At 37.0% G+C, this 23,216-nt stretch overlaps 2 protein-coding genes across 3 annotated transcripts in view; one reads left to right on the top strand and one right to left on the bottom strand.

Moving 5' to 3' along the window:
* The first annotated feature begins 284 nt into the window (after nucleotides 1-284).
* The window catches only part of LOC122787735, a 58,212-nt gene continuing 35,280 nt past the window's right edge, over nucleotides 285-23,216 (top strand). The window contains exons 1-2 of one of the 2 annotated variants that reach the window (XM_044054598.1): nucleotides 285-432; nucleotides 4,507-4,559. The gene's annotated coding sequence lies outside the window, so the exon portion shown is untranslated. The remainder of the gene's footprint in view (nucleotides 433-4,506; nucleotides 4,560-23,216) is intronic. The other variant, XM_044054597.1, reaches the window with a different exon arrangement.
* Nucleotides 18,837-20,499, bottom strand: LOC122787977 (uncharacterized protein DDB_G0271670-like; the record flags this gene model as incomplete). The annotated part of the gene is made up of 2 exons (XM_044054905.1): nucleotides 18,837-19,539; nucleotides 19,688-20,499. Coding segments are annotated over 2 exons (1,515 nt in total), but the record flags the coding sequence as incomplete, so codon positions are not given.

Below are 23,216 nucleotides of genomic sequence, written 5' to 3'. Positions count from 1 at the left end.
AAAGTTTTGATACAGCACTGAAAAAGCCAGGGTGCTCATAAAATACCTTTTTTTTTTTTCAGTGCAGGAGGGGCAGCTTGCATGTATAGCTCTACCACTCCCACTTAGGCTGCTGACATATCATTCCCAATGCTGAGCTTGGAACATTTCTCACATCCTCTCATCTGGTCCTGACCAATGTGTTACACAGGAGGAGGTACAGTGGGAGGGGTTGGTGCTTGCTGCAGAGAAAGGGTCCTATAAAAGCAGCCATTTTTGCAGGAGCTGCTCTTTGTCTAGTTTTCTGCCTTGGAATGCAGATCTTCAGCAGCAGATCCAAACCTGGGTTGATACCTACAAATCTTCACTGAGAAAAAACACTTTCAGCTCTTTACACAATCCTTTTCTGCCACTCTCAGCTTTTGGCATATGCAGAGTGCTTCTTTTTATAAGGTACTGTATTGAATTTACTTATTTTTTAAAATACATATATATATGTTAAGTTAAGGTTAGTTTTTTAATTAACACTCTAAATGATAAATATGATATTTGAGGTGTTTGTATTTGATAGCTTAGGAATCTTGTAATCACAAACAGGATATCATAGAAATTATTACATAAATAAAGCTAATTTTCTTTCCTGTTTTTTTTCCTCAAGACAAAAAAGTAATTTTATGCTGTGTGAATTTGATGTCCCTTACTATGATAAGCAGCAAAGGGAGTAGTTTTATACTTATCAATTTATTGGTTTTGCTTCTCTTTATGGATCAAATAATACCTTCACAAATCTTTTACTGTGATGAATGTTTTTTTGTCATTTTTCTAGGCTCAAAATGTACCCACAGTTTTTGTTTTTTAGCATTCATAGAGATAATGACAGATATTTTTCTACCTACTAAATTTTTAATGCAAAAATGTGGTATGATGCAGTAAGCACAAAACTGTCATGTTAGTAAATATAAGACTTCTAAAGAAGTATTGTTTAGACTGGTCAGTGTTTAAGATGGGTTACTAAAGGCTTATGAAGAGGTGACACAGTTCTGATAAAGGGACAGGGATCAACAAAAATGCATAAGAAAATTTAAATATAAGACTGTATATGCTTATCAGAGGACTGCAGACCAAAAACTAGGGAGTGGTCTTGTAGTTTAAAACCCAATGGTGAAGTAATTTCACAGAATGTCCTCTAGAGGCAGTAGTGCTACATTGTGCAGAGCAATAATGCAGCTTTCACAGAGAAACTCTTTGTAGCAAAGATTATCCAGTCTTCTCTAAAGCAGTTATCAAATAAAAACAGATACCATTTCTTTCTTGCAATGAAAGGATTATTTATTTATGTATTTATTTATTTATCATGTATTTATTATTTATTTATTTATTTTCTAAAAAGGAATGCAATATGACTGAAAGGATGAAAATACAGATATACCTACTGATACGTAAATACTTTAATTCCTCTGTGATAAAGATGCAAAGCCTGCATAGACTTGTCTGTAATATCTACCAATACTAGGAAGACAAAATTATTTCTTTTGGGGGGGACATATGTTATAAAGCTATGAAGTAATGTTTTAAGGAAAAGAAAATTATGAAGAAAATACTTTACACAGAAGGATTATATGGTAGGTGGAAGGCTGCAGGTTACCATTTGGAGTTTAATTACATGCTAGGGGTTTAACTTAAAGAAATGAAAGAAATTAAGATTAAAAAGAGCTAATTAAGAAGTCTGATTTGTTACCACTGATCCAGCATAAATGCTCTTACGGGGAAGATAATACAGTTTTCTTAAATCCTAACAGAGATGCTCATATTACGTTTAGCATTGTTGATTTATTTTTGAACCCTTGCCTGTATAGGATGCAGAAAAAAAATGATTATTTTAGTGAGTCATCATTGTAGTGAATGATATCTTTTTGGAGGAGGCAGTCTTTTGTAATTGCACTCATATATCACAGTGCTTCAAAACAGGAAAATATCCATAGGTATAAGTATAATGAAGTAAGCCTTACGTTTCGAAAGCAAACTCTTCATCAGGGATGATTCTTAGAGGAAATTTAAAGGAACAGTACACTGCATATTTATATCGTTGCCATGCTTCTTAGATACAAACATTATTCAAAACTCTCTATTAGAAAACTACTCAAATGTTGTCACAAAAGTATCTTCCAGTAGTTGTACATTAAAAATAACTATTTTAAGTAGTTATATCAGATCTTATAAGCATACTGAGCAGAGATACCTTCAGACATATAGCTCTTAATCTTAACATGTTAAAATATGGAAATAAAACTTTTTTCATTAAAAAAAACTCTAGTAACTGTGCTTTTTGATGTATTCCTTGAAGCTTTACTTAAAAAATCCTTTTTGATGATGTATTAAAATGGTATCTCTTAGAAATTTAACTTGTATTGCTCTATGACATCATGGGAAGTTTATCATTTGTATATCCTTAACAAAGCTGTAATAAGCTACAATTAACCATTTAATGCATCATTCCATTGCCATTATTTTTTTTGCAATTCAGAATAAAATACAATTCTAACCATGCATCCTTTGATCATTTTTTGAATCTAGTCATAAATTGTAATAAAATTGTAATGCTATGACCTTATACACAGCATAATTTAATATTATTTTTTAATGGTTCATTTAACCATAAGAGTTAAACAATGGTATCAACACTTATTTGTTAATTTAGATCTAGTTTAATTGTCATGCAGAGGTTAGATTTAAGGATGCTTTGGTGAATGGGTTTATGATAGAAAGACTGGTCAATGGCCGTGTAAAGGAATTGTACTGTTTTACAAATAATTATGTGGTCATTTATACTACACTAATGACTTTTTGTTTTAGTCTATTGGTAATTTAGGTAGATGCCCATGGCTGAGCCAGGGGGAAGCTTTTGATTTCCAGGGTACATAATTGTCTTATAAATCACCAACCACTGTTATCATCACATGAATGACTACATCTGGTGTGGATGAATGTGGCCCCTACACAAATACATTTATCTTTTCTATTGCATGTGCAGCAATCTCAAACATACATCCCAGCTGTCTAGAATTTTGAAAGATGTCCAGTTATCTGCCTCACTTTTTTGTCTGTTCCTTACAAAATTTGCTGTTTTCTGGCAAATCATTAAGGACAGTATTTACAAAATAATGATGGGCATTTGAGTTTCAGACTTCTTATCCTTCAGTAATGCATGGCAATGCAAAACCTGTTATTCTAACAATGTTCTACAATTTTAACAGCACTGTATAAATCTGCCTCTGATTTTGTCTCTTCCAATTATCTTGGCTTTGTCCAGAATTCTTGAGTATAATAGCAATATAATAACTTTACAGCATTACAGATTTTTTTGTTAAACAGTAGCAAAATGGATTACCTTCTAATGCCACCATTTTAGTAAATACTATTAAGACTAATTCAGGAATGTATTGTTTAGTCATTGCCAATTGAAAAAACATTTCCACAAACCAACAGTACCAAAATGGGCACCTGTATTCAGCACAGCATCTCTTCCTGTTCCTTGCATCTGCTTCTGTGGTTCCAAATCATCTCTTGATGCACTGGGCACTGAATGTCTCCCTAACTTAAATCATGTTAGCTCATTGATTTCAATATCGAAGCACCTTCATATTGTACAGAACTACATTTCATCAAATAATTTTACAACTGAACAGTTTGCAATGGCAAACTCCTGGCAAGGTACAGCTTCAAAATAATAGTAATTAACCTGCTGCATTTGTGGCTAAATTTGGGTTATCAGAGTTCCCTGGGAAATGATAGACTTTTTGTCATCGGACAGGAAAGGGCCTTGACTTTATTCTGTTTATTGTCTCTATTGCAGTTCAGAGTAGTAGTCTGTGAGGTGGTTCAATGGATGATTGTAATTAGTTTTCATTGGCAACAGGCAGGAAAACATGAATGACATCACTATATGTCTGTATGCACCTAACAAGTGCAATAGAAAAAGCTAGCTAGATGATGTGAGATTGTCTAAGCACTACTGCTTCCAGGCAGTCTCCACATAGTTGGGTATCATACCTTGCCTTATTATGGTGTCTGAGGATGCTACCAGACTCGTTCCTGAGTTACATTGCTATACTGCTCTGAGGATGCTACCAGACTCGTTCCTGAGTTACATTGCTATACTGCTCAAAAACAGAGCTACCTTAGGTAAGCAAGTGTCTATGAGAGGATACCACTGATACTGGTGGATAAAGGGTGAAAGGGTAAGTGTGGGTGAAAAGGGGGACATCAAGGGGAAGAAAATATGATTCAAAGCGCTTTCTTTCATGAACCCCATCAGACTCCATTATCAGATGGTTTCATTTTGGCAGCTTCAGGGAAGCATTGATAAACAATGAAAACAGCATTTGGATGTCAATTGTGATATTTAAAAACTATGCAGGTGATTCTGCACCAGCTCTCAAAATGAAAAAAATGATCACAAAATTGAGATAAAAATCTATATGAATTAAACTTAATCCATTGCTACTGACGAATATGCAATTATTTTAGGAAAATTCATACAATTTTTCCTACATACCAAGAAGAAACAACATCAAACAAAGGTAAGTGACATCTAAGGATGGACATGTGTCAAATGAACTGAAGTGATAGACACAGGTAGATTTTTGTAAGTTCAGTACAACTAAATTATATTGTCTGTACACTGGTTTCACTTAGATGAACATATGACATTTAGCTCTGATATTATACTGTCAAAGAACATGGGGACATCAATAAACTGAAGGGTTTCCTAGATTAATGAGAGCAGAGCTTTAGAAAATGCTGGATAATAATTCATGCAACTCATTGCAGCATTGTACAACACTGGAGAATGACTATTATTCTTAGTACATTGCATATCTACAGTAAATGTAATTAATGGTGCAGGGTGTGCCAAAAAATCCTGAAAGGTGATTGCATTTATATTCTGTAATACAAAATTGATTCAAATGAAACAGGAGAAAGTAATAGAAAGAGGCAAAGACAGAGCAGGTGACAACAAATGAAATTTAGGGAATTCAAAATTGATTACTTTTAATGTCTCAAGTACAGCAGAAATTGTAAAAAGAGCTACTCATGTATGTCTGGCTACCATTGTGTACATTGCCTCAGCTTCCCTTGAAAACATAATTGGTGATCCCATTATAATATCGTGCTCTTAACCACAATGGTACTGTGGGTGAGAGATTGCATTGGGTAGCATAGTGGGTATGGTTTACCTAGATGAAAGTTTTCACAGTGAAACCCATCCATTAAAAAAAACAGACAAAATGTGCAGTTTGCTTAAGTTTTTTTTTCAGTGTGCATGTGTATGTGTGTATGTGTCTGTGTATATCTATGTGTCTTTATATGCTATGTGGGGGCAAAGACACTGCTATATCAAAGGCTGTTTAAATCTGATCCCTTGATGACTTTAATAATGCAACAAGTCCACAACATATATATTTCTTTTGGAGACACTGACTCTGTTTGTCCCCTGAGACCCACCAAATTATGTTATGTTATGTTATTCCTGATGCGTACTGACTGTTTTACGGCTTAGATTTTCCAGTCATTTGAGCCTAGAGATGATCTTCAACAACAGCCAAATGCACTGTGGAATCCAACAAGCTGATATTATTTCTAATGTGGATTCCTAGGTCCAGATAATATTACTGAGGTACCTCAACTGTGTTGTCCAATTAGGAACAATATAATTCTTGATAACTTTTTGGACATTGCTCTATTAGCTTTCTTAACCCTGCTGGAGGTCCAAGAGTATTAAATCCAGACTCAAACTAATCCACCACTTACTCTGTTTCCCATCACCTCAAGTCAGTTCTATGGCTAGATACTCCAAGAAAATAAGGAACTCTTTTCTCTTAGCACAAAGTGTAAAAAACAGAATCAGATGACTGTTTTTTTATAATTCTGTTTCAATGGAACTCTGTAATGCTTTCCTGTGCTACTATGAAATAGCCAAATGTAGTCTCTAATCCAAAATATTTAAGTAATATAGTTATGTGATTAATGATTATTAAAATGTTAATGGTCAACAGGTAAAACCACTGCTGGTTGAAGGTTAAAAAACTATGTTGAGATGTAAATGGATTTATGTAGAATGCAAATGATAATGGGTGGAATAGACAGTAATAGAGCATACCATATTTCCATGGCTGATAAAAGTTAACACTTTCATAGTAGGTAGGAAACTTAACTTTCCCTTCTAGAATGGAATCTTCACAGCCATTTCAAATGGTGTTTGAGTTTTCCCACATCCCTATGTCCTGTCTTAGATCATAAAAATGTGATATATTTGCGTTACTTTCTATAGTTCAGTTCACGACCATGTTTACACAAATTCAGTTACTTCAATCGAAAGTTTTGAAGCCATTTCCCATATTCCCTGATGTCTGTTTCTAGTTATGTTAAGCTTGAAATGCTCTGAATGAATAAATCTACTATAACATAAAACTTTCTATCTAGATATGCACTATTTTTTGTCTGTGATGCAGTAATCTGTTGGAGTCTGATTAAATGACTCCAAGATAAAAAGCTGAAAATGATTTATCCAAAAATCACATTTAGCGGAAACAAAAATTTTATCAACATGAATACTAAAGACTGATATTTATTTGAGATGGTCAGCATGTCCATGACTACATGCAAGGTGCTTTGCCCCTCCATGCTGAACTTAATATAATCACCTCCAATTCACTGCACCATATGGCATCAACAAATGTTAACCAGAGTGACCCCTATTTTTGGAGAATTGCTATTTGTTGAGCACTTTACAGACATCCTCAAAGAATGCTACAAGATTCAAAAGGTAACACTTCTTGACAAACTTGTAGTTCCATACACAAAACAATTAGGGCCTCTCTGTAATTTCTAGCTATGTTCTATGATGTCACTATCCATGATTTTTACATGGAATACTGGTCAACCTGCTGGTTTTGGGAAGAAGGACCTACGCCTTGAGTAATACGAGTTTTCTTAAGTTTCCTTGATTCCATATGGAATACTACTATGTGTTTGTTGTCTGGTCATAAAGAAAAAGGGTTATTAACTTTATTTCTGTCAGAAGTATCATACCTGCATTACACTAAAGTAAAAATATATTCTGTAATCCAAAACATTCAAGTAGCTAGAGAAGTTCTTTGATATTTTTTGCTTTCTGTGAAGTCTGAATACATTTTCTGCCACTATGTTCACTATGAGAGAATAAAGACCTGGCAACTTATTTGATTTCCCCTATTTCCCCTCTTTGCCTAGAAAACTCTCCAGGTAGCACTGGCTGCCTGAAAGGTCACTCTAGTAGCCAACTGCAACTCGTAAGACATTGAGCAAGTGAGGTGTTCACTATGAACTGCAGCTGGAAGATTACTTCATTGTTTATTCCAAATATGTTATACTCATACTTTTCCTTTCCATTTTCTGATGTAATTAAAGGGAAACTCCACCTTAGAACTCAAAAATCATGTGTTTTCAATGCATCTTTGTTTCCTGTGCTATTTTAATGCCTAACAATCACTCCAAGTGCTTCTTTTACAATTTTAATGTGTTTCTACAAAATGGAAGATGATGGGATCTGCCTTCATAATGTGATCTTGTTTTCCTGTTTTCATTCCTTCTTCCCAGAATACATTCAAGTCCTTTTTATATGAGTCATGCTAGACATAAGAAAGTGTTGTTTTCTCATGCCATTACAATAAAGTGGCAGTATTGTGAAGCACTGTCATGTAACACACCTTCTGTAACACAGCTAATTCTGTTTCCCTGACTGAACCTCATTTATGTGCCTATCAGACCTTGTTCTACACTATAAATAGCTGTTAGCTACTTCCAGCAAAAGAAAGTATGTGAATATCAGTCTTTTGTAAAGGGATTCTTTTGTAGTTCTAAAAGAATTGACAGACCTTCGCCCCACACTTTCATGCTGAGTTGTGAAAACTCACACTGCAGTAAATGATCCTTGCTGTATCATATACACGTGACAAGCAGTATTTGAAAGGACTCTAAAGCAAGTCTGTCTGCTACTTCCCAATGGTTTCAGTGGGACATTTTTTTTTTGCTCTCATGAATGATGCTTTACTAGTTTCTTAATTATCTCTGTCATGTTTACCCCCTTTTTTCTGTTTTGTATTCATTTATACTTTGGTAACCAAGAAAATGAAGTGGTCCAAGGACCCTTTTTAGCCACAACTTGGGCTACAGTGTCAAAGATAATAACAACTAATAAATGCAATTAGCAATAAAAAGTAAAAAATACTGACATAAAGACAGCAACACATAGCCAATGTGTTACAGTAAATAAGTAAAACATTAAACATTTATTAGAATGTATACATTAATAATGCTTAACTCTACTATGTTAACTTTATTAAAAATAACGAATTGTATGAGCCTATATTGTACAACTAACAACACTATAAGATGTTACTATTCTCTGAATGACTAGGAATCAGCAAGTGAATGTTTTCACAAAAGAAAAAGATGGGGGATAGTTTTATTTGCATCACTTTTGCTGTCCTATGATAGTATGAAAACATACTAAACCTATAAATTTTGGAATGGAACAACCACTGCATGTAGAAAGTAGGAGAAAGGAGGTTGATTAGGATAATGGCAATTAAATAATAAACACATGCATGCATGTGCCCCATCTGTGTGTATATATTTGTATGCATCTGTATACGTGTGTTATGTACACTACCACACACATACATGCACATCCATATGTCAATGCATGTGTGACTACCTACAAAAATATCTATTGATATTTCTCTCTAGATGTATTCATACTATACTGCATTCTACATATAAAGAAAACAAACAGTAGAAGACTGCTAGTGACATATTTATACTCTGTATATCATTAACAGCATTAATGAGTCTATAGTTGCTCTCATCACATAATTTGTGTATTATGCACAGCATTAATATGTCTATATCTGCTCTCCTCACACACTAATATTCTGTATATCATACACAGCATTAATATGTCTATATCTGCTCTCCTCACACACTAATATTCTGTATATCATACACAGCATTAATGTGTCTGTATCTGCTCTTGTAACATTCTAATACTCTTGTGTACCATGCACAGCATTAATGCATCTATATCTGTTCTTGTCACATATTGATATTCTGTGCATCATGCACAACTTTAATGTATCACTAGCTGCTCTCATAACATACTAAAACAGAAATTATTCAGACACATGAAATAAAATATCGTTGCCATGTAATCTTAGTTTTTGCTGTAGGGACTTCCCAGTAGTTTAATGTGTGGTTGGCCTTTTCATCTGATAGGTTCATAGGTGATTACTAGGCTAATGGCACAAAAGCCTTGCCAATAATACCCAGGATATGCCAATATTATATCTTAAATCCCCAGATATGAGATGGACTGGTATTGGGGTGCTGGATCTTTGAGTGTTGGAGCCCTGAGTCATTTTAGAGACTGCCTCTGTCCATAAGGGACATGGGTAGTACCTAAGAGTGAATTTATGGTTCTCCATCCATTTATCCAAATTCTTTATGAACAGAGTGAAGGACAGGCTTTGTTTACGTAGATGGGAAGTTTATTCCATAGACAAGATAGCCTTTGGGATATGAATCTGTCTCTCCAGCAAGTTCTGTTAGAGTCACAAATAACATTCAGGTCCATTGAACACGTGACTCTCATATAATTTTTCTTGTGTATATGTAACATTTTCATCAGGGCTGGATAAGAGAATGCCTTATAGGGCAGGCATAATCACCTCTCAATAAACAATGTGAGACAAACTAAAGGGACACGGCCTTTAGTCAGTCAGCATAAGACATGTGTCTTATGCTTTTTAATTTTTTTTTTTTTGTTTTTGTGAGAAACCTTTTGGCACACTCCAATTGGTGTAAATGTCTGGTAAGGTACATGCAGAAGGAAGCATTGTACTCAATTAGGGGCCTAATGAGAGCCTAGTACAACAGCATCATGACTTCCTTTGACCTTGATGCCATGCTTTTACTTATAAGTTGAGCCACACAGAAGGATTTCCTCACTATAGTAGTGGTCAAAGTTTAGTTTACTATCTATCTGTGTTCCTAGGTCCCTCACCACTAGGTCTTCATTTAGGGTGTGCTATCAATATTATAATTTGTAGGGAAATCTGATTTACCAAAAGGTAGGATTACGCATTTTTAGCATTTAGTTTAAGACTATGGTTTTGGCAATAGTTTTGTCATTTTTAGGCCTGTTTTTAGAATATCAACATCATTTGGGCATTTGAGGATTGCTCCTAGCTTACAATTATTGACAAACTTGATGAGTCAGAGGCCCCCTAACACTGGCTTTCACCTCAGAGAAGAATATACCAAACAGGAGGAGTCCCAACACTGAGCCTTGTGGGATGTCACTAGTAAAAGATTTGTTATCAGAAGTGGATTTGCCTGTCCAGACAACATGTGTCCTGTCAGTGAGCCAGTTTGCTTTCTCCTGATGATGTGGGGGTTTATGCTTAATGCAGTAAGTTTATCTATGATCCTCAAGTGGGGGACTGTGTTGAGAGCTTTGGCCAGGTCTAGATAAGTGCTGTGTACCATTTTACCCTCATCCATGGCCCTGGTGACTTTGTCAAAAAAGTCCACCAGACTGAGCAGGCAAGACCTCCCTTTGATGGGTCCCTATTAATTTGGCGAAACTTTAGCTTGTCAAACTACAAAAGATCAACAGCTAAAGATTGAGACATCCAAACTGCGAACAATGAGCTAAGCTAATTTTTTCCCATGGAAAGAATTTGCTTGGCTGTTACACAAAACAAAACCCTTTCAACCTGAATTAAGTGGGGGGCTGTGCCCCCCCCCCACACACACATACTCCTAACTAAATATACTAACTCTGAGATCTCGCCACATCGGGGAAAGGGTAAATTCCTGTTAACAGCCAATCAAATTCTTTCCTTGAGAAAAAATTTTCTTAGCTGGCCATTTGCAGTTTGGCTCTTTTGATCTTTAGCTGTTGATCTTTTGTATTTCGACAAGCTAAAGCTTCATCAAATTAATAGGGACCCCCTTTGACAAACCCAAACTGGGACTGGTCCAGTGCTTGGAGATTTCCTATATCATTACTGATCAGGTCCATGATAATTCTCTCAATGACCTTGCAGATAAGACTGCTCAAGTTTATGGGTCTGTAGATCCCTGGGTCAGTTGATTGGTCCTCCTTCTTGGTCAGAGGGATGACTGTTGCAGTCATCCATTCTTCTGAGACAAAGCCCATCCAGAGGCTGTAATTAAAGAGGATTTCTAGTAGATTCTGTTTTAAGCTATTTAAGAAGCATCTTAAAATGTTATCATGATCCATGGAGGATGTATTGGCTTTAGTCAGTGCACTAAGGACCAGTACCTTGTAATGACTGTTAGGGGAATGGCTGCACATATTTCTTTGGATGTGGTATGAGGTGATGGAGGAAAACATTTGAAATGAACTTGTTGGCCGGCAGGTTTGCTATAGTTTCAGGCTGAGTGTAAGTTTTGCCGCTCAGGATTAACTCGGCACATAGCTGAGCGTTTCACCTGAGGTTACGAACATAATTAAAAAAGCCTTATGGTTATCTTTCACTTAGAGGCTACCTTTGCCTTATAGTTTGCTTTGACAAATTTGACCAGCTCTCTAATTTGTTTGTTTAGACTTGTGAGTGGCTTTTTGCACTGTTTTGTTGCTTCCTTCTTGGCTTTGGACAGGATTTTTTTCCTTTTGTTGAATTGCCTATTTATGTTAGGGTTCCACACCAGATGGTTTATTTTTATCACTAATAATAGGTTTGGCGTGGACAGGTACTGACTCCTCTATTCAGCTATGAATGTTGCTGCACAATGCTTTTGTGTACAACACAGTGTAGGTCTCAGTGTCATCCAGGATCAGAGGGGCTTGGAAGTTTAATAAGCTATCACTTAGTTTGAGGTAATTGGCCTTAGCAAAGTTCTTAACATGTTTGGAGTTTGATGGGTGTTCTAGGCTAATTTTAATACTAAAAGAGATCATTTTGTGGTCATATCTTACTAGGGAGGTGTCAATGCATGGGAAGGAGCAGCATACTATGTTCCTGAGTACCAAGTCTAGAATATTTGTACCTACAGATGGGGTTGCTAACTAGTTGCTCCAGGGTGTTTGCACTGAAGAAGTCCAAAACCACTGAGCAAGTGAATTATGGGTCATTTAAGTCTCCCAATTTACTGAGGGGTAGTTGAAGTCACAGATGAGTATGGTGTAAGGCTCAATGTTAAGAGATTCCAGTAGGTTTACCTAGGAGGTGTGGTACTCCAGACTCATGTTATGGGACCTGTAGCTAGCACAGATCTGATAGGGGGTTGCACCTGTGATTAGCTGGTCATGGAGAGGCTCAAACGAGTCATGTTACTGCACCAGTCTAGTGGTGTACATGTCCTTTTACACTGAGACAGCTCCTCCCTTTCTTGTATCCTGAACTGAGGGAGATTAAAATGTATGAAAGGCATTGTAGCCTTTGATAGCCAGGGTGCTCTCCATGGTTCTGAACTATGATTCTATGACTGCACATATGTCTGTGTTCTCCAGAGTGAGGAGTAATTTCTTGAAGTGCAGTTTTTTATTTAACTCTTAATATTGAGCAGCAGTACCTTAGGTGGTTGTGAGTGAGTTTTGTTATGTTAAAGGGTTTAACAACTTAGCATGAGGATAGATAAAGTTTTTGCCAGTATCCAGAAGCAAAGTCCTGACAACTGCAAACCATCTCTGGATTGGGTCTCGCCAGGCTGACAGATATTGGATCCCCTTGTTGTGACACCAGAAACTAAGCCAATTGTTGAAGTCAACCATTTTTTTTTTGCTGGTACTGTGGCATCATTATTGGTGAAGGTAGGATGCTACTCAAGGCTAAATTCATACCCATCTGGGAAACATATTCAGAGAGTTCCATCATGTTTCTCTTCATATAGTCCAGTGAGATATGTCTTTGGTAATTTATGCCCACACTGTCCTAAAATTAAGTGTTTGTCCATGAACAAGAGGCAGTTACTACACTGCCTCAAGATGGCCATATCCAGCAGGCCAGAAAGAGAAAGTGACAGGGAAGTGACATTATGCCATATCCTCAGTATATAGGAAGGAGTAAGGGGCAATCACTTAAAGGTGTGAGAGTGTTTAGTAGTATACTATAAGATGACTTGCAGTGGTGCTGCCCTCTGTCCAAACCCACACCTCTTAGAGCAGCTATGAACAGTGGGCAACTATGGAGAGAGTTTTCTGTAGAGTATTTTAAACTGGAGAGATTTGCATTAATATAAGGCAGAGGTAACCATGTCTGCCTGATACGGAATTGTGAGAATTTTATACCAGCAGGGTGAAAGACGGTTACACAGTTAAGCCCACGGGTCAATAAGATAAACACACAATAAGCCTTCCACTAGCAGTTCCCAAATCAGATGAGTTGAATCAGCCCTCTGCTCCCACCAGAGTGCAGAATAAAGCCATCTTAATGTAAAATGAACTGGTTTTGAGCTCAAGTGCAGTAACAAATACTTTACAACAAAAAAAAAAAAAAAGATACAACCCCTTCAGTATCAGGAATCCTTGGAAATAAGTTCACAAATCCTGAGAAATGTTCCCAAATATAGAAACATGTGCACAAATGTGGATAAACATCTACAAATACAGAAAAACGTAGAAAAACTTAAAAATATTTGGCAAACCCAGCAGAACTTTGGTAAACTCAAAAAGCTTTTGCACTATCAGAGGAGATTAGGAGATATCGGGATACTGTTAAAATGACCTAAGACCAGTACAGTAAGAAACAGGTGGTGTTTCTTTAACAGGTACAGGCTGAAAAACAGTGATAAATTCAAACAAATCAATAAATATAGCATAAACCTGTTAAACAAGCAAAACAATAAATGCAGCAGACCTGTTAAACAGTACTGAGATAGAGCAAGTGCAAAAATACTTATATCAGTTTTGTAGGTCCATGGGTGGCTTTAGATACAATCCAAGGGTCTTGTAGTCACAGGAGTCCAAGGCAGGTACAGAGAAGCTCTGAATAAATGAGCACCATCTCACATAAATATAAGGTTTTCTTACTAGCAGGATGAAAGACTTTATTATTGTTATCAGGTCCACCAAAGCATTTATAATATGTTCATCATGTTTATGCTGTTGTACAATGGACTGCTGTTTGGCTTCATGGGGAGACACTTGCTTCATTAATGCTTACTTGGAGGTTCTATGCTGATGCTTTCTTTTAGGTTGGAGGTTGGAATAATGGCTTAGGTGCTTACCTCATAAACAAGAGGTACAGGCTTTGATTCTCACCAAGAGAAATTGGATAGGCTTAACATGGCCCACAAGGGCAGCTACCCTAGTACGTTAAAAGAGGGATCCCTGGTGGGCTAGTGGTTAGGATTTGATGCTCTCACCACCATGGTCTGGGTTCAATTCCAAGTCAGAGTGAGGGTTGGAATAATGGTTAAGGTCTTAACCTTACAAACACAATGTACAGAGTTTGTTTCTGACCTCTGGCCATTGATTAGGCTCAAAATAGTCTGCAAATCTGTAAACTAATATTATTTACCTGTGAACCTATATCATTTCTGGCCTACACCTGCATAAAGAAGAGCATCACTAGTGGTTGTGTCAGCAGTATGTAGAGAAGAAACAGCAAGTATTCAGTGGAAAAACTCTATTGACAATTCATCATGAATAATACTATCGGGTAGTCCATGGCAAGGTACACTTCTTTATCTACATGCTTCTGGGTTCTGAGTTAATGCTTCTAAACATAAGTCATGCCTTTCAAACTCCAGACTTAAAAGATGTGGCTTATTAATAGTAAGTCTCTTTTTCAGTTTATGTGGTTTGAAGGATGCTTCCCAATGTAATGTTCTACTTAATATAGAGTTCTAAGAAACAACAGGGTTGATTTTGACCTCGGGTTACTGGCTAGGTTTAAAATGGCCCTTTAGAACAGTTAGCCTAGCATTCGCCTATGAACCTATGAAGTCACAATATAACATTCTTCTTTTGTGCATGCATACAGTTTGATCCTCTGTCTGGAAATTTTTCAAGAGTTTTCCTGCTAGGAATGCAGTAGGGATACAGTAGATTTATATATGTTTACTTTTAAATATATATTTTTTTATTTTAGAAACAAGTGGAATTTGCTTTTATAAACAGGACGAAAAACTAACAGAAAAATATTGTCCCTCTTCAAATGCAATTTGGATCGATGGATGGGGAATCTCAAATTCACACCTGAAGCAGTGCCTATTGTCCCTTATGGACATAATCTGTAAAATACTCAGTGCACAAGTACAAATCCATGCCATCTTCTTGCCCCTACAGACAATATATTGGGTAAAAATTGGGCTATATTGGCTAGGCTTTTAAGGTCCCTTAAGCCATTATACCTCTCAACTCTACAGATTTTCACAAAATATCTGGATTTTTGCATCATAATTATTGTACATTTCTCATGCAATTGTGTTTTTTTCTGGCAAATCATTGGCAAATTATTGAACGTTGAAGTCAGAAAATAATGACACTCATTTGAGTTTCAGACTTCATACCCTTCAGAATGTTCATGCTAAAACAAAACCTGCTATTCTATCAATTTTCTAAGTTTGTATAAGCAATATTTAAAAAGTGTCCTTGTTTGGGGGACTTTTCAATATTCTGAAGGGTATGAAGTCTGAAACTCAAATACCTGTCATTATTTTCTGACTTTGTCCAGAGTTCTTGCTCTAAGAGGTTGCTAGGTATGTCACCTATAAACCTATCATTAGTACACATTGATAACCCAAAGTGATAAAGAAAAAACAGACTGAATGTCCTCCAAATCTTCACCAACAAATAACAAGACTCACTGTAGGAATAGTTTCCTAGTTCAGTGTATTCCTGGCCTATTGAATAAGTTAATAAATAACACAACACTGAGCAAAAACGACCTTTATAACACAAACACAAAGCTTTCAGGTATTTCACCCTTTCTCAATGCTTTAACACAGGTTCATTTAAAAACAGCATTTATATAGGAGCCATAAACCACATGACACACAGCCCAAATATCATGTGATAGAATTAACTTAATATGATACAATACATCAGTCTAAAAATCAATACATAACAGTAATACATAAAATTATGTTAATATATTAGTTAAAAAATTTGTTAAAATTTACAAAATTTCATTCAAAGTCTTACTTTAACTTTGTGCGCTGTAATTTAGTTAAGACAGGTTTTAAAGAAACAGCAGAAGTCAAACCTGGTTGTTGATCTGCTGAAAATCTAATGATCCATTCAAACTCTCTAACCTCTAATAAATTTCCAATATCACCTCCTCTAGTAGATAGTGTAACAGCATCAGTTACTCTAAACTTAAATCTATGACCTAAACCATGTATACTAATGTGCTTAAATAATGCATTATTTCCACAAGCCCTTCTAATCTCAGACTTGTGTTCTATTATGCGTTCTTTTAATCTCCTAGTAGTTTTTCTAGTATAAAATGAACAGCATGCTGTGCAGGTTGCTAAATAGACCACATTATTTGTATTACATGTGGCCGAGATATCAAATATAAATTCCTTATGTGTTATTGGATGCAAGAATTTACTATTATCAAATGACCCACATAAAATGTCATCACAACAACTGCAATTACCACATATAGAGGTACCTTTCTTCCTTAAGACACAAGCGGAATCATCTTCTGTTCTAAAGTCTTTATAACATAGCATGCTCTTTATTGTCTTCATATTTTTATAAGCAAACTTAGGTTTATCATCCAGAATTGCCCTAATTTCATTGGATGCCATTAATACTGTCCAATATTTACTAATAATATTCCTTACTGATCTTGTCCTAGTATTATATGAGGTTATATATCTAAGCTTCCCATCCCTACTAGCATCACTAGGATTACTACTTTTATATTCACCATTAGACAAAAATATAGGTTTAAAGGTAGTCGACCAATTTGTTATTACTTTGGTCTTATTTGCTCTCTATTGAATAAGTTACCAATACAGGTGAGACAAAGTAATACTTTGGCTCCCTTTAAGGTAAGTCTAGAAAACTGGATGAGTAGATATAAATTTACTCCAGGTTTATCACGTATAGACTAAATAAGTTTAGAAAGTAAGCAAGGACTTTGAGTGACAAGAATTTTTTTAAGTGTGGCTTCTTAAAGATGTATGTACTAGGAATCCTGTGGTTCCCCCCAGTCACTCATCTAGCATTTTCCATGTCCCAACATCTCTGGTGTCAGTGCTATATTGTACTGCATACTTGTGAACCAATTTTGGATGTTGTGTAACCACTGCGTCATGGAGAGAAGATTTCCAGACTTACAGAACATTCTGGACAATTTGATGAATAGGGATTCTACTGTCTATTCATCTTGCTATGAAATCCTTCTGGATTTAATGAAGTGTCTAAAAATAACAAAGGCAAAATCTGCTAGCAGTAAAAATTAAGCCATGCAGGTGTTGATCTTACTGATTCTTGGTTGTTGTTGTTGTTACTGTTTATAAACTTAAAATTTTTGCAAAGAATGACATATGAGTCAAATTCATTGTCTGTACGATTTTCTCAGTAAAAATAGTATTGTCAGACAAACCCAGGATACAGTCAACCACTCTTCAGTCTTGTTCCAAGCCCTTCAAAAATATATTTATTTCAGTGGTCTTTTTAAGTACATATGTACAAAAAATTATTCTTTCTAGCAAATTGCTCCTCCTCTTCCTCCTCTTCCTCATCTTCCTACTGCTACTACTGCTAGTTCTATTAATATTACTCTGCAACGTGATCTGAGCATGACACTTTTTAAACACCTACAGATGAAGATCATGTCTTTAAGAAAAAAATCATACTTTTCTTTTGATGCAAAGCAGTGTCAAAAATCAGCAAGGAATCACAGTATCCCAGTATACATATTGTCACTTTAGGAGTTTATAAAAGAACAACTGCTTCAATGAATAAAGTTCCTCTATCCTAATACAGTTCTACATTCTTTCTTGGAATGTGTACAGAGGCAGTCAAGTGGTAGCTTTACTGCATTTATCAAGTCACGCTAACCTCATTACAGTGGAACTAATGTCTCATCAGTCTGAACCATAAGCTTGCAGCTTATCAGATCATTTGTTTGTATCTCCAACTGCAGCAAAAAAGCTTTGAAGAGCTTGTAAAATACCAGTCTTTATTTTATCTTATCACACATAGCTTGCAAGCTAGATAGTGCCTAATGGAATGTCTGTCGGGCTTTTGTCACACTAGATATTTATTTCCACAGCTTTCAGTATCTGTGTATCCTTTATATCAGAATAAGTATTGCTTTGTGTAAACACATTTTATGTATTTTTCTATTTTGTCTTGCAGTTGCCATCACCACCAGACATCTAAACAACTAGGCATATGCCAAATTATAAATGATCATCTTTGTTACTGAGATGTATAGGTCTTAATTGCATGCCTTCTCACTGCTTAAGTTCTTACTGGGTTCTTTGCTTTCTCTTTATTTTATCTACATTATACACGTAAAGAATGTGAAACAGCATGAGCCTGTCCAGACAATAAATCTCGTATTATATATTTTTTGTACTTTGTAATGGTAGAAAATGGTATTGGAGAGCACCCTTCATGCCTTTACATAAGCCACATCTTAAATGGCTGACTCCATAGACCTTGTTGCTCCTAACCCTAAGTCAGTCAATGAGTATAGTTATCCTTCTGCACATTTACACTTCGTCTTTTTCATTAAGATAATGCTAGATTAGCAGTATAACTGTTGTTAATTTATTCCATGGAAGAAAGTACTTTCCATTGCCTATCTCTCACTATGACACTATGAAGGGATTAAATTAATTTTCTCTCTTTCCCAGTGTGGTAATACTTTCTGGACTTTTTTCTTCTGTGATGAAATTCTACTACTGCTGATACTGCTACTGCTATGACCACTGCTCCTCCTCTTTATCCTCTCACTGAAACTACTGCTGCTACTGCTACTACCAGTGCTCCTCCTCATCCTCCTACTGCTACTACTGCTGCTATTGCTACTACCACTGCTCCTCCTTCTCATTCTCTTACTGCTACTACTGCCATAACTGCTACTACCAGTGCTCCTCCTCATCCTCCTACTGCTACTACTGCTGCTGCTACTACTACCAGTGCTCCTCCTCCTCATCCTCCTACTGCTACTACTGCTGCTATTGCTACTACCACTGCTCCTCCTTCTCATTCTCTTACTGCTACTACTGCCACGACTGCTACTACCAGTGCTCCTCCTCATCCTCCTACTGCTACTACTGCTGCTGCTACTACTACCAGTGCTCCTCCTCCTCATCCTCCTACTGCTACTACTGCTGTTGCTACTACTACCAGTGCTCCTCCTCCTCATCCTCCTACTGCTACTACTGCTGCTATTGCTACTACCACTGCTCCTCCTTCTCATTCTCTTACTGCTACTACTGCCACAACTGCTACTACCAGTGCTCCTCCTCATCCTCCTACTGCTACTACTGCTGCTATTGCTACTACCACTGCTCCTCCTTCTCATTTTCTTAGTGCTACTACTGCCACAACTGCTACTACCAGTGCTCCTCCTCCTCATCCTCCTACTGCTACTGCTGCTGCTGCTACTACCAGTGCTCCTCCTCCTCATCCTCCTACTGCTACTACTGCTGCCATTGCTACTACCATTGCCTCCCTCTTCCTCCCTCTCTGCTACTACTGCTGCCTACTGCTGCCAGTGCACTACTCCTCCTCATCCTCCTACTGCTACTACTGCTGCTATTGCTACTACCACTGCTCCTCCTTCTCATTCTCTTACTGCTACTACTGCCACGACTGCTACTACCAGTGCTACTACTACCAGAACTCATCCTCCTCATCATCCTACTGCTACTACTGCTGCTATTGCTACTACCACTGCTCCTCCTTCTCATTCTCTTACTGCTACTACTGCCACTACTGATGCTACCACTGCTTCTCCTCATCCTCCTACTGCTACTACTGTTGCTACTACTACTACCAGCACTCCTCCTTCTCATCTTCCTACTGCTACTATTGCTACTACCACTGCTCCTCCTTCTCATTTTCTTACTGCTACTACTGCCACTACTGATGCTACCACTGCTCCTCCTCATCCTCTGACTACTACTGCTGCCACTACTGCTACTACTGTTCCTCCTTATCATCCTCCTACTGATACAACTGCCTCTACTATTACTACTGTTCCTCCTCCTCATTCTCCTTCTACTGATATTATTACTGCTGCTGGTACTTCTGCTGCTACTAGCTCTACTGCTACTATTACTACTACTGCTTCCACTGCCAGTGCTACTACTACTATGATGACTACTGATAATGTTGCTACTCTCACTGCTCTTCCTTCTCCTCCTTAGAATGGTACAAGCCAAAAGGAGCTCTGTTATCAGTGATGGGTCATATGAGGGAACAACAATTTCTATAGCTCCAGAGGAAGTTCCTTTGGAAATTAATTTGTCCACATACGATTATAGGAGCATAGGAGGTTACTAGGCTAATGGCCCTGGGGCCCTTACAAGGTTAACCAAAAGTTCATCCCCAAAAAAGAAAGCTCAGTCAGCATACGTCAATTTTTGTACTGTTATGGAGACATGATGGTCAAATGGTAGTGAGTTGTCAACATAAGTGCCCAAGTTCCCAATAACAATATCAGTTTAAATAAGTGTTTCATTGATATGATAGAAAGTGGGAACATTTTGCCTGTCAAATAGAACCATACTGCATTTCTTAATATTTAGTTTAAGACCATTATTAGGATAACAAGAGTTGTCATAGTCAAGCCCTTTTTGAAGTAACTCTGCGTCATAAGGTTAGCTGACAATTGCATGCGGTTTGCAGTCATCAACATTTTAAAGCATATATCCTGAGGTGCACTGCCAGTAATGCAAGTAACAACTGTGTCACATGTACTAATATCTAATCCTGAGGTTGCAGTAAGTGCAACATTTCATGTCATATTGTAATCTGCGGTTGTACTTTGCATGACACAAATGACATATGTGTGACACATTGTACTATGTGCATTACCTGTAATAATCTATCTTTGCGCTTTGACTGTGAGTGACACACAGGACATTAGTGATTTGCACAACTCTCTACTCAACTTTACCATTTGCCTCTAATTGTAAATCAATGAAAGGCAGAGATCTGGCATTGAACTAGCTCTCATTTATCTAGGCACCAATATGTACACAGCAGAGGGAAAGCCCTGTGGATTTACTTCATGAAGTTTTGTGAATATCAGTAAAACCCTACATTCAGATGGGAATTAAGAAAGACGTGTATCATAGATGAATGCTTTCTAAACAGCTGTCATCTTCTAGCTACATTAAGACCATCCAGGGTATTACTAAGTAATAGATCTGTGATGACCCTCCAAGGAGCCTCAGTGTTTACCACTGCCACCCATGGGGGGACGTTCACTGGGAGGATAACAGGTACACTCACAATATTTCCACATACAGCTCTCTGCATTAAGTAACCACGAGGTGGAAAGCTTTCCAATTAAAACCAAACCAAGAAAGAATGGAATGCACAGCACGGAGAGCAGAATCCACAGCCAGGAACATGTAACTTGCGAAATTAACATTTATTGTAGAAAACACTCAATCATTCTCTGCTTTAAGTGCAATTTCAGTTAAGAGCACACAGAGACCACAGTCAGTCTGGGGCTGGTTTCTCCCTCTTTCTCCAGATCCCCAAAAAGACTCCCCACTGGAACAGCTATAAAGTTGAGATCTCAGCTGAGTGACCAAGCCAAGACCTCCAGCTCCCTCTATGTCCAACCAGAGCTTCGTGTCCCTGCCCAAGCAGTTGACACACACACTCTTTGAGTTTTGATTCACACACACACACACACACACACACACACACACACACACACACACACACACACACACACACCTGGGAAAGGCTGGCATAGGTTTACTAGCTATGCCCCCTTTTGCCCAAACTATAAGGTAATTTCCACTGCCACCAGTCACTCCTCGACAGCTACTTTAAAGCCCTTAACAAAGGGTATCCAATCTTACTGTGCAATATTAATATTAATACAAATGGTAGTTTGACCAAGAGGAAGACTATTAGGAGTGGCCCACTCAGTGTCAACAAATAAATATGCAAGTACTCTCAAAGCTTAAATATCTTTACACAGATCAGCCACAATGAAAGTTTAAATATATTTAATAATAAAGAATAAATAAAAGAACAGGACAATACTAAATATAAATTCACAGTGACAGAGTTCAAAACACAGGAAATATTTAAAATAACATTGCAGGACGGGCTCACATAAAGAAAAACAATATCTAAAACTAAGCATCACTATATTCTTGATTGCATCTAAGAGAATTGCTATACCCTAAAAGTTACTAATAGAGCAAGGCAGATGTGGTGAATTGTTTTTGTTGTTGTCAGGTCCAAGACACAATTCAGAATGCTCTGTCTCACTAACAGACTTCTCAAAATAATATCTAAAATATTTCTGCTGGGGATAGCTTGCAGAATGACATCACTTCTTGTCATCTGACTTCTAGTTCCCAGGCAAACCCCCCATTGCTGAAGATGGCAGTATTTAGCATCTACCTGTAAAAATACCCAGACAAAGGCTTTTGCTCAGATCTTTGGCAGGTGCTGGAAGTCATAAAACAATTGCATTCATTCATGCCTCCAAAGTAGCAATTAGTTCACCCCAATGACAATACAGAAAACTTCCTAGTACAGGCTTTGTGTCTCTGGCTGCATTGAAACATCTTTATGGCCTAGTCTATAAAGTGATTTAATTTCAAATATTTTTCTAAAGTTTGCTGGACTGAGGTTAACCCTCAGGTTTCCTCAGTTAACAAATACATAAAAACAGTTACAGTAATGCATGTATATTTCTGTTTTCTTCCAGAAGGGCACACTGTGGATACACTTTAAGCACAAGCACTTTACAAATTACAGTTTTACCTTTTCAACACAAACATCTGTATAAAGTAGTTTGATATACACATGACATACAGTTCTAATACATTTGTAACTCAAGCATCTTATATGACATATAGTTCTAATATATTTGTAACACCAGCATCTTGTATAAATTAGTTTGATATTCACAAATGACATAATTATTCACAAAATTCCAGCTAGCTGTGCTGGCAGTACCTCCTTTTGTCACAAATCACTTGACCAGTGAGGG

The sequence above is a fragment of the Protopterus annectens genome, chromosome 13.part0 (assembly GCF_019279795.1).
Source record: "Protopterus annectens isolate FY-2018-M chromosome 13.part0, PAN1.0, whole genome shotgun sequence".
NCBI lineage: Eukaryota > Metazoa > Chordata > Ceratodontiformes > Protopteridae > Protopterus > Protopterus annectens.
This window is presented reverse-complemented; position numbering and strand designations above follow the sequence as displayed.